We start from the raw sequence: 12,707 nt of genomic DNA, 5'->3' as shown, positions 1-12,707 counted from the left end.
AAAGTGGAGGAGAAACTGTTGAAGATAAACACAAGAAAGGCACCCGGGGTGGATGGGATCTATCCAGTTATATTAAAGGAGGCAGCAAAGGAAGTAAGCAAACCCTTAGCCATAATTATGAGAGCTTCCTTGGACTCAGGGGAGGTACCCATAGACTGGAAATGTGCAAATGTGACCCCAATTCACAAAGGAGGATCAAAGGCTGACACAAGTAATTATAGACCTGTGAGCTTAACTTCTGTTCCAGGAAAATTAATGGAGGCACTGGTTAAAGAAGCACTGCAGGATCATTTAGACAAGACTTCAGTTATAGCTCAGACACAGCATGGTTTTGTTAAGGGGAAGTCTTGCCTGACCAACTTGATTGGATACTATGATGCAGTCACAAAAGAACTGGATGCAGGGAATAACTTTGATATTATATACTTGGATTTTAGAAAGGCTTTTGATACTGTTGCACATGGAAGACTGCTACACAAATTGGAGCAGTGTGACATTGGAGGCAAATTGCTGCTATGGATAAAGGGGTGGTTGAGGGGGAGAAGACAGAGAGTGGTAATCAATGGACACTGCTCATCGTGGACTGATGTTATTAGTGGAGTCCCTCAGGGCTCAGTGTTGGGTCCATTATTGTTTTCTGTATTTATAAATGATATTGATGATGGTATATCGGGCTTAATGTCCAAGTTTGCAGACGATACAAAGGTTGGCAGGGTTGTCAAGGACACTACTGACACTATGCTGCTGCAACAGGATCTGGAAAGGTTGAGCAGATGGGCTGAGAGGTGGCAAATGAAGTTTAACACTGACAAATGTAAAGTACTACACATGGGAAACAGCAACCCCAGAGCAACGTATCAACTCTGTGGTACAACACTGACAGTGGTAGAGAATGAAAGGGACTTGGGGGTGGTTGTGCAGGCAGATATGAATTTCTCTGAGCAGTGCAGACGGGCTGCAAGAGTAGCTCATGGAGTTTTGTCAATGATATACAGGAATTTTTCCAGCAGGAATAAGGAGGTGATTATTCCATTGTATAAGGCGATGGTCAGGCCACACCTAGAGTACTGTATACAGGTCTGGAGGCCTCATTTCAAGAAGGATGTAGAGCTGCTGGAACGAGTACAGAGAAGGGCAACAAGATTAGTGAATGGAACAAAGGGGTGCTCTTACGAAGAAAGGCTTAAGTTTTGCAAATTACAGTGTCTGGAGACTAGGCACCAGCGAGGTGATCTGATAGAGGTGTATAAAGCCTTGAATGGTTTAAGCATGCTCAATGCTGATGGGATTCTTCCTCTAGCTCAGAAAAATCACCTGAGAGGGCATAAATTCAAATTGAGGAAAGACAGATGTAGGATAGACGTGCGGAAATTTGCCTTTAGCCAGCGGGTGGTTGGTTGGTGGAACAGACTTCCATCCCTTGTGGTGGAGGTTGATAGCCTAAATAAGTTTAAGGCTCAGCTGGACAGGTATTTTGAACGAACAGAGGGGTGAAGTGGAAGTGGTTTTTTTTTTTTTTTTGGCTGATGCTGCATAAGCTTGCTTTCTTGCATCAAATGCCTCTACTAATGCTAATGCTAATGCTAATAAGTCAGTGAGTTATGTTCCAGGCCCCTCTCAAAATTGACATAAGTAGTATAATATTATTATATTTTAAAGCTCTGAAACATTTTAAAACTTTAAAACTAACTGACTTCTCATTTACTTATATTATATAATTAGGTTCATTTTACACCTATTTTTTTTGCAACAGTTCATTCAGGAACGGAACCCAGTTGTAAACCGAGGGCTACCTGTATTCTGATTGCTAATGTTTCTCTTTCCCAAATTTTTGTTAATTAAAAAAAATTAATATATCATCTCAATTACCTGAATATTAAATTCCCTGCTTTATCTGCTTTCCAAGCTTTTATTAAGGCAAAATCTCCTGTTATTGCTTCTTCCAATATGTAGTTATGTCCCTTGAACTTGCGGTCCTACAAAAAAAATTTATGAAACAAATATGAACCTTTTTTTTAAACTGATACACCTATGTAAGTACCCAAATCTCTGAAAAGTAAGACAAGATTGCTTATACATATTTAAGACTGCTACAAATATCTCTGAAATTCCAACTTAAATAAAGCTAGCAAAATATCAAAGTATGATATATATATATTTGTTAAAATCAATTATTATTACAAATAAAGTATAAATAGTTCTGTATATTACACTTGACACCATGCCAACTGGTTAAACAACAGGAACTTGGCTCTGACTCTGGGTTAAACTTAAGGTCAGCCAATATGCAATGTTTGAAGAATGTCTCATGGGTACTTATAAAACATTTCTAATATCATGAAGCCATAGTCAAATATGCTGCTTGCAATATAGATTGAAGTTATTGTATTGAACATAGAGTATCAATTATTTTTTATAATCATTTTAATGCATTAAAGCATTAGTGACTATGCATATACATTTTTTTTTTTTTTTTTTTTATGAAAACCCCAAACACGAGAGGTATTAGAACCTATAGTACTTAGTACCATGCTTGGGTTGGAGGTTGAGAAGATGAAAGAAGATATTTGTTGATACATATTAGCATTTATCTGTTCATATTCTTCAATACAACAGAAGCTCAGAAGCAGGATTTCTGAGCATATTTCAGATTTTTCAAAATTCTGAGGGTTTTCTTTTTTTTTTTATTAAAAGATTATGCATAACTCACATTTGGTGAGTATGGGCATGGCACACCCAGGGTCCCAAGCTGGATATCATTATTCTTCTCTTTCTTGGTGATTCCTATCTACTTCTGACTCTTGTTCTCTCTCTCTCTCTCTCTCTCTCTCTCAGGGTAACTCAGAAATTTTTTTTTTGGCTGGTGCAGCAAAAGCCTCAGGCTTCCTTGCATCATATGGATAATAATAATAATAATATAACCTTGATATCATGAGGTAATTACTTATTTTTATTACATAATTGTTCAGACTATTCACCTGAAGGGGCATAAATTCAAATTGAAGAATTTGAATTTATGCAATCTACCGGTGGGTGGTTGATTGCTGGAACAAAATTCCATTTATTATTGTGGAAGTTAATAGCTTTAACAAATTCAAGGAAGAACTAGATAAACTGTTGGAGAAAATGGACAGATGAGATGGGAATTTTTTTTTTTTTTTTTTTGGCTGAAACTCTGTATAAGCTTGCATTCTTGCATCATTTGCCAAATGCTAATAATGCAGTAGTAGTAGTAGTAGTAGTGGCATGTGATGCAAGAAAGCAAATGTATGAGCTTATGCAGCATCAGCCAAAAAAAAAAAAAAAAAAATCACACCATTCCCTCCAAATGACTGTCCAGTTCCTCCTTAAATTTATTCAACCTATCAACTTCCACAACGACAGATGGAAGTTTGTTCCAGCAATTAACCACCCGCTGGCTAAAGGAAAATTTCCGCACATCTATTCTACATCTGTCCTTTCATAATTTGAATTTATGCCCCCTTAGGTTCGTAATCTGAACAATCATGCCCTCTATCCCTTCATCGATGTTGTTTATGAAAATTAAAAACAACAGTGGTTCTAATACTGATCCTTGGGGAACCTCACTTCTTACATCAACCCAATCTGAGGAATAGCCATTTATCACAACCCTCTGCCTCCTGCCCTGAAGAAATCCTGCTATCCATCTAAGGATTTTCCCAGTGATTCCAACCTGTTCCAGCTTATAAAGCAACCGCTCATGTGGGACTGAATCAAAAGCTTTGCTGAAATCTAAATAAACAATATCGAAATTATTCCCTAAATCCAGCTCGTGAGTGACCCTTTCGAAATAGCGAACCAGATTTGTTAAACATGATTTTCCCTTTACAAAACCATGCTGAGTATCCTTGAGAATTTCAATTCGATCCAAATGATGCTGAATTCCACCCTTATGATTTTCCTTACCACTGAAGTCAGACTGACAGGTCGATAATTTCCCACTTCACTCTTAGAGCCACCCTTATGTATGGGAGATACATTGGCACTTTTCCAATCCAAGGGAATCTCCCCAGAGTCTAGTGATGCTCGCATAATTAGCCTCAATGGTTCAATGCACTCACTTGCTGCCTCCCTTAAGATTATAGGGTATATTCCAGCAACTCCAGGAGCCTTATTGGCCTGCAGGCTCGAAAGTTTTTTCATTAAATAATCTTGCGAAATTTCAATATAATTAATTACATATTTTTCAACTTCGCTCCCACAATTTCCCATTGCCACAAAAGGTTTTTCATTTGTAAATATCGATGTAAAATAACTGTTGAGTTCATCTGCAACAGAAGCTGGTGTATTTAATACTATCTCCTTTCCCTTACGTAAAGGTCCAATCTGGTTTGTCCTGCTCTTCTTGGCATTTATACATGTGAAGAATTCCTTATCCCCCCTCTTTGCTCTGTTTGCTAGTGATTTCTCATAAACTGCCTTTGCCTGTCAAACCTTTTCTGTGGCTCTATTACAGATCATCTTATAGCTGTTATAGGCTTCAGTACTTTTTATTGCTTTGTAACCTTTCCATGCCACCTTTTTCTGCTCAAGTAATGTGGCAAATTCACTATTCATCCAACTTGGAACCTTCCTCGTGGAGTATTTTTTTAATGGTAAGTACGCATTCAAGGCATCTGTGATTAATGTTTTAAAAGCATACCACAGTTCAAATGTATTCATTCTCTGCACGATATCTACCCAGTTAATAGAGGCCATGTAGTACCTTAAGGCATCGTAATTTCCTTTTCTGAAATTAAATTTCCTTTTCTGAAATTAAAACCCATTCCTTTGTCTTTTACTGCTGCTACCTCTCTCATCATCATCCACCGTAGAATTTCTGTGATCACTTCCTGCTACTGGTTCCTCTACTGTCAGCCTTGTTATGTCATCTGATTCATGTGTGATGATGAGGTCTAGGATATTCTTTTCTCTAGTACTTTCCCTGACATGTTGATACAAATAACAGTCATCTAGTTGATTTAAAAATTTTGTTCCCCATGTTGAGTTTCCTACCCATTTACTCCAATCAACCCCAAAAGAGAGAGAAAACAAGAATCAGAAGTAGAAGTAAATCACCAAGAAAGAGAAAAATGATGATATCCAGCTCAGGACCTTGGGTGTGTCAAGCCCATACTCACCAGATGTGAGCCCCTTGGGCAGTATAAGTATTCGAGCACCATAAACATTGCAATTTTTCATTGTTTATGAATTTTTCTTTCTATTTTCTCTCTGCCTTTGTACATCAGTTACCCCCCCACCAGAGAAATGTTCAAAAAGTTTAAAATTTTTGAAAATTACAGATTTTTGAGGTTCTACTGTAGTTCAACAGTTTGTTTATGCAATTTTATTTTTCTTTTCAATACAAGCTATATGATAATGTTATTTCAAAAGAAATGGAAGTGAATGACAAATCCCCCCCCAAACTCCAAAGGAAACAATGAGGACAACACTGGTTGTCCTCATCAAAGTCCATTGCAACATCAAAGTCCAAGCAGCTTACAGTGACAGTAAGTTCTTATGTCCTAGAGGAAACACAAGAGTTTTTACAACAGCTCTGTATTACATGTCTTTTCTGTAGATATGATGGGTCAGGGTAGGCTCAAGGCTTAGGCACAAGAGGCACTAGCTTAGGGGCACAATGGCTTTGGGGCACCAACATTGTAAAAAAAAAGTAATAGTATTAAAGAGGACCAGAGAGTAAAAGTGTTGGTGGTACGAGCAATTCCCCCCAAAAGACATATTGCAAGGGGCGTCGTTTTTAGCATTTTTTGTTTTTGGTTTGCCTATTTGATTTTTCGTACCAGGTGCTGTATTGCATGGGTCTCCGTTTGATCAAAAATTTTATTTTTGGGGTGCCTATTTTACTTTTCACACCAAACTTCATTTTATCACGCTACAGCTGTATACCAGTCAGGAGCATGCAATAAACTAGAAAAATTAAATGACTGGTAAATCAATTAATTATTAGTTAACTAAGCAGTTAACTGGATTAATAGGTCTTTGAAAACTAATTTATACATGGCTATTAAACAGGAGGTACTACTAACGCTTTGCCCTATATAATAGTCTGTGAACTGGATGGAATAATACAAAAATTAGACTGGAAACAAGTTGTAATGACGACACTCATATTAAAACACTTCTGTGATACATTTTATTATTGTTATAATAAATGATGCTAAACAAAAGAATTTATTTTGGGGAGGCTCTTGCTCTTTTATGGACCAAATACTACTATTTACAACATTATGAATTGTTTGTTATCTTGATGTTAAAGGTCGCTACCAAAGAATATGAGTGGGGCATGAAGAAATAAAAGATAACGCTACCCTTTACTAACAAGTTTTGCCTGTTATTATTGTCCTTTGCCATGTATACTTTTCGCAATTTTAAAATAATTTTTAGTTCTCAAGCAAGTAGGAACCTACTAAATTGTATAGAAGAGTACATGAAACTGTACAAAAAATTCTTAATTTTTGATATGCCGAATGCTCTATACACACTTTTTTGGCAATAACTATAAATGCTTTTAACAATAAAGAATTTTATGATGCCTGTCTTGTCTTGTAAAGCGTTGATAGCCAAATCATCCAGACTGAGGCTAGAACGTTATTCCCCACAATCAATGACTCCCCAAAAATTACCTGCGGGCTTATAAAATTCCCCACATATTGGCAACACTGGCTACTATTAATGTGTGCTCTAGTGATATTTGCAAGAACTAGAAACACATTTTTAATTCATACATACAAGGTACAAGTTATAACATATATAGTATAAAAACAAACGTATACGTTTTTCAGTAGTCTCGGGTTGAATGTTTGAAAGAATTCATACAGGGAAATCAGCGTAATTTGTAGTGCTTCAGGTTTATGTGTACTTATCAGTTCTTAAACGAGGTGAATAAATTAAATAGTTGATAAAGATTACATACAGGGAAATCAGCGTAATTTGTTGTTGTTGTTGTTGTTGTTGGGTTTTTTTGGCGCAAGAGCTACTTTGGCCATATTGCGCCTGTTCTTGTCGAGAGACACAGTAATGATTAATAAAAAGGGTTTATAGGAGCATAAATATATTAATCTGTTTTAGATAGTGGAAAAACTCAGGTAAATTGGAGTTGTCTCCAATCATATGTCTAATTTGAAGAGGTTCATTTAAATTTGATAGGGATCGGAATGATGTGTTTCTGGCATACTGATAGTGAGTGCACTCTATAAGGATATGTTTTACGGTTAGCGTTGAATTACAGTGGAAGCACAGTGGTGGATTATTTCCTCGCAATAAATAGTGATGTGTAAGTTGGGTATGACCTATACGTGCTCTAGCAAGTACTACCTCTTCATGTCTGTTTGAATGGAAACTAGATTTCCATAGCTGTGGATTCTGTTTTATATTTAGTAACTTGTTATTTTCCTGATTATGCCATATTTCTCGCCATTTTTCATTGCAAATGCGGCGTATGATTGATTTGTAGTCTGTGTAAGGAATCCGGATGTGGTTATTATCGGTGGGGTTTCTTGCTGCTTTATCTGCACTCTCATTTCCTGGTATTCCAGTGTGCCCTGGAATCCAACAGAATGTGACAGTCTGCCTATTGTTATGCAATTCGATTATTTGAGTTCTTATTTGATTTATTAGTGGATGTGGAGAGCGAGAATTGCCTTGGAGGGCTATCACTGCACTCAAGGAGTCTGTATAGATAATAGTCTTCGGAGTGAAAACATGAGCAAGCAAGGTCAAACCCATCTTAATGGCATAGAGTTCTGCAGTGAAAATGCTGCATTCTTGTGGTAATGAAACAGACACTGTTGATGTTGGTAGCACCACAGCAGCTCCCACAGCTGTGTCATTTTTAGAGCCATCAGTATAAATTTGCAAAGTGTCTGCATTTGCCAAAGAGTGAGCTGCATGTAGTTTCTGAATGGTTGAATTGTTCAGGGAGTGTTTCCCCCAACGTCGGAAATAGTCATCACACGAAGGTATACACACTTTCCATGGAGACTGTACAATTTCTCTGTCTTGATGTAAATTGTCCAACTGCATATTCCACTGCTGAATCAGTTCTCGTAGACGGATTCCTGTAGGTTTGTTTTCAAGAGGCTTATTTCTGAAAAGGTTTACCCATTGTGGATCATAGAGGTATGGCCAGATAGGATGAGATGGAAGGCTATATATTTTAACTGCATAATTGAGGAGCAGCATCTTTCTCCGAAGGTGGAGTGGAGGTTCATTGGCCTCTATATATAAGCTTTGCACCGGCGAAGTCCTGAACGCCCCAAGAGCAATCCTGAGCGCACTATGTTGTATTGTGTTGAGACAGGCTAACAGAGTCTTTCGGGCGGAGTCATAAACAGGAGCACAATAATCTAATCGAGATCTGATTAAGGCCCGGTATAGGTGGAGTAGAGTATAGCGATCAGCTCCCCATGTCATAGATGAGATGACTTTAAGTATATTCAGCTTTTTCATACAGACAGTTCGCGTTTGTAGAATGTGTTTCTGGAATGTCAGTTTAGTGTCAAGAGTTATGCCCAAGAATCGGATATTGCTGGTAATTGGTATCGGTTGTTTTTCCAGTGATAATTCAGGTTCTGGATGTAGTTGGCGTTTTTTACAAAAGTGAATGGCTGCAGTTTTGGTTGCTGATAGACGGTAACCATTACGTGAAGTCCATGATACTATTTTGTTTATTGCAAGCTGCAAATGTCGTTCAATTGAACGCATATTCTGTGAATGGCAAGATATCGCAAGATCATCAGCATAAAGATAGATTTCTACGTTACTCAAGATGTTCTGCGCTAGATTGTTTATCCTAAGAGCAAAGAGGGTAGCGCTGAGTACCGATCCCTGTGGTACACCTTCTCTTTGGATAAGAGCTTGCGAAACAGCATTACGATAACTCACTTGAAAGGTTCTAATTTTAAGGTAACTCTCTATGATCATTGGGAGTCGACCTCTGAGTCCTACAGCATATAGGTCTTGCAGAATACCATAGCGCCAGGTGGTGTCAAAGGCTTTTTCAATATCCAGCCACACCATGACAAGATGTTCTTTCCGAATAAAGGCGTTCCGTATGTTACACTCAGCTTTCACCATAAGGTCTAATGTGGATCGGTTTTTGCGAAAGCCGTATTGATTACTACTGATGACTGAGTGGGATTCTATGTACCATACAAGTCTATCGTGTACCATCTTTTCCAATGTCTTGCCCAAGCAGCTGGTAAGGGATATCGGTCTATAGTTGCAGGGATTCGTCTGATCTTTCCCAGGTTTGGGAAAAGCTAGCACTGTTGAATGACACCATGAGCGAGGATAATAGCTTTCGGAGAAGACCCGATTCAGAAAAAGCAATAGGGAATTTAGAGCCTTTTTGTCTAGGTGTTGTAACATGACGTAATAAAGACCATCAGGTCCTGATGCCCCATTTCTTGATTTGTTTAGAGCAACCTGCAGCTCCAACATTGTAAAGGGTTGATTATATGGGAGCTCTATTCTTGTACTGAAGTTTAATTTGCTTTGCTCAGTCCTTCTTTTCAGTTGCTGAAAAGATGGTTCATATGCAGCTGTATCTGAGATATTGGCAAAGTTTTCTGCTAGAGCATTAGCTATTTCAACTGGGGATGATAAATCTTGTCCATTCCATCTCAGTATTGGAGAAGATGCTGGGAGAAATCTACCATTTAGTTTTTTTATTTTATTCCAGATTATTCTGCTGTTTGTGTTCTTTGTTATAGTAGAGGCAAACTGGATCCAAGAATCTCTTTTTGCCTTTTTCCTTACGAATCGCGCTTTTGCTTTCAGTTTTTTGAAATTTATAAGGTTCTCAGTAGTTGGGTTTTTACGAAACAGGTTCCATGCCCTGTTTTTCTCTTTTTTTGCAAGTTGGCATGCTTCACTCCACCAAATATTGGTATGTTTAAACGAACCAGTACGCATTTTTGGTATGGCCTTGGTCGCGGCATTCAGAATCTCAGATGTGATGTGCTGTGTGGCATCATCAATGGATTGGAAATTGATAATTTCATCATTGAATGAGATACTGAGAGCAAATAACTTCCAATCGGCTTTGGAAAATTTCCATTTTAAGCGGGAATTATTTACCTGAGGGATTCTAGCTATTTGGATTTCGCAAATTATTGGAAAATGGTCACTGTTTAGCGGATTGTCCAGAATTGTCCAGCGGATGAGTGGATATAATGTTGGAGAGCAGATTGTCAAGTCTATAGCTGTCGTTGTTCTAGTAGAGAAATGGATGTAGGTATCAGCACCAGTATTCAACAGTGTTAGATTGTGTTTGTCAAGCAGCGACTCCAGTACTTTACCTCGTCTGTCTGTATGTGGGGAGCCCCATATCAGGTGGTGTGCATTGAAATCTCCAAATAAACAAAATGGAGGAGGGATCTGTAGTAGAAGTACTTCTAGGTCATTATAAGTATATTCTTTGTTTGGTGATAGGTAGATTGAAACTACTGTTAACATGATTCCTAAGGAGACACGCACTGCTACTGCTTCTAAGGAAGTTTGCAGTGGAATGTGTTTAGTAGGGACTCTTGAGTTTACTAGAATGGCCACACCTCCACGCACGGTGGTATTATTATTTCTATTATGTTGATATATAGTATAGTTCTTGATTTTTGGAATTACTTGCGGAGGTAAATTAGTTTCTTGCAAACATATGCTTACTGGATTGTACTGTTGGATTAGGTCATGGATATCATCGATATTACTACGTAGACCTCTACAGTTCCACTGTATTATGTGATCCATTATTTGATTTTGGCGGTTGTGTTTGATTCAGTCTGTTTTTTAGGTCCAGTCTGTTTTTGTCTCTCAAATTTTATTCTTTCTTTTTTCGAAAAGATAGGACGCGCTGTGTCCATGTCATCATCTGCGTACAGCTCTAAGATTGGCTCATCCGGGCTGATGTTTTCATTAGTATCCATATTTGTTGTATTTTGCTGACTTTTCTGCCTTGGGACTGCTGTTTTAGTTTTTATAGTTTCTGAGGAAGACTGCAAAGCCGTTGGCGGTACTGTAATTGGTGTGTTATTGGCACTGTCATTCACATGCTGTTCCATATTAGTTTGCTTTGATTTTGAGAGTATTTCTCTAGCCCAGTCTGCAATAGACATGGATGGAGGAACTGACACGTCAGTTTGAGTGGCTGCTGACTGATATTTCTTTGTTGCTGCTGCGTAGGTGTGTTTAGTTGTAGTAAGCATAATCTGCTTCTTTGCTTCTTGGTATGTGACTTTCCGCTCTACTTTATATTGTTGGATCTTTTTTCCTGTTTTCCACAGTTCACAGGACTTTGAGTAGGCAGGGTGTTGGCCTTGACAGTTTGAACAATGTGGTGTTTCCGCATCACATTCCGTTTGTGCGTGGGATTTTGAACCACAGTTTGGACACACAGCATCCCCTCGACAGACGGTCTGAGAGTGTCCAAACTTTTGGCACTTATAACATCTGATGGGATTAGGAATGTAGGGTCTTATACGGCAATTGAGATAGCCGGCTTTAACACTAGATGGTAAATTTGGTGTGCCAAACGTAAGGATGATGTTCCGCGTTGGAACCAGCTGGCCATCTTTTTTGATCATGATGCGCTTAGCATGTGTGACTTTTTGTTCTTTTAATTCTTCGACTAATTCGTCTTCTGTGACGTTAATCAAATCCCACTCAGTGATGACCCCTTTGGAAGCATTTAGCGTCGCATGTGGGGTAACTTGCACGGGAATACCACCAAAGGCTGAGAGGTTCAGCAGAGTCTCTGATTGCTGACGGCTCACACTTTCAATTAGTAAATCACCTGATCTAAGTCTTTTCACCATTTTAGGTGAACCTGCTGTATTTTCCAAACATTTCTGTATCAGAAACGGGGAGAGTGTACTCATGCATTTGTTTGACAAGGAGTGGAATATAAGGAAAGATGGACATTCCTTTTGCTCTGTGTCAGTCCTCAGTCTTTTCGACTGTGATGTGTCATGGTCATTATCATTTGATTTAGGACATGAGCGCCGAGGCTCAATTGGAGGGAAATTGTCAAATTCCATGTTTGCTCCTTTTCGCCCCGGGAGAGTGGCTTTCTTCTCCCAGGTTACCGGCCCCGCCACGTGGAGGCAGGAGCGGTGCCACCAGTGACCAAGCGGTTGTAAAGTTTAGTAGCCTGTTAGTAATTAATATATATACTCTGAAAAAAGAAAGGTAGTTTTCCTTTCTTGGTTCTTACTTTAACGCTTGAAGCACAGAACCACTTTAGCTAAACAAAAGAGAAAACGACACTAGAAATAAAATTGAACTTTGTCGCTTAGAAATAGCACACTATATATCTCAGAGGAAATCGCTTGTCACTATCGCTTGGCACTCGGGGCCCGCGTAATTTGTAGTGCTTCAGGTTTATGTGTACTTATCAGTTCTTAAACGAGGTGAGTAAATTAAATAGTTGATAAAGATTCAATATCGGGTACAGCCACCAAAATTGGCGGCAAGGAGAGGAGGGGGAAAGCAATGATTGACAGGTTGTGATTCCGCCCAGTCACTGCATTCCCCCTCCTCTCTTCGCCCGGTGGATTTGAAATGATATGCAGACGGCACTTGGCACAGCAACAAATATGGCGGCTGAAAACAAATGAAGAAAAAGCAATTTTTAAAAAACCAAGAAACAAAAATTCACATGAAATGCAATCACCGATTCTTCTCGCCCA

The 12,707-nt window shown here is 38.7% G+C and overlaps 1 protein-coding gene across 1 annotated transcript in view; it reads right to left on the bottom strand.

Annotated features, from left to right (window-relative positions):
- Window positions 1-12,707, bottom strand: part of LOC150081122 (succinyl-CoA:3-ketoacid coenzyme A transferase 1, mitochondrial-like) — a 233,504-nt gene that overhangs the window by 108,662 nt on the left and 112,135 nt on the right. The window contains exon 7 of the mRNA XM_090380930.1: window positions 1,870-1,976. Coding sequence (XP_090237056.1) covers window positions 1,870-1,976 — 107 coding nt within the window. The remainder of the gene's footprint in view (window positions 1-1,869; window positions 1,977-12,707) is intronic.

This window comes from Mastigoproctus giganteus, chromosome 9 (assembly GCF_048544385.1).
Source record: "Mastigoproctus giganteus isolate SK-2022 chromosome 9, ASM4854438v1, whole genome shotgun sequence".
Lineage (NCBI taxonomy): Eukaryota > Metazoa > Arthropoda > Arachnida > Uropygi > Thelyphonidae > Mastigoproctus > Mastigoproctus giganteus.
The sequence above is the reverse complement of the archived record's forward strand: the minus strand, read 5'-3'. Positions and strand labels throughout refer to the sequence as shown.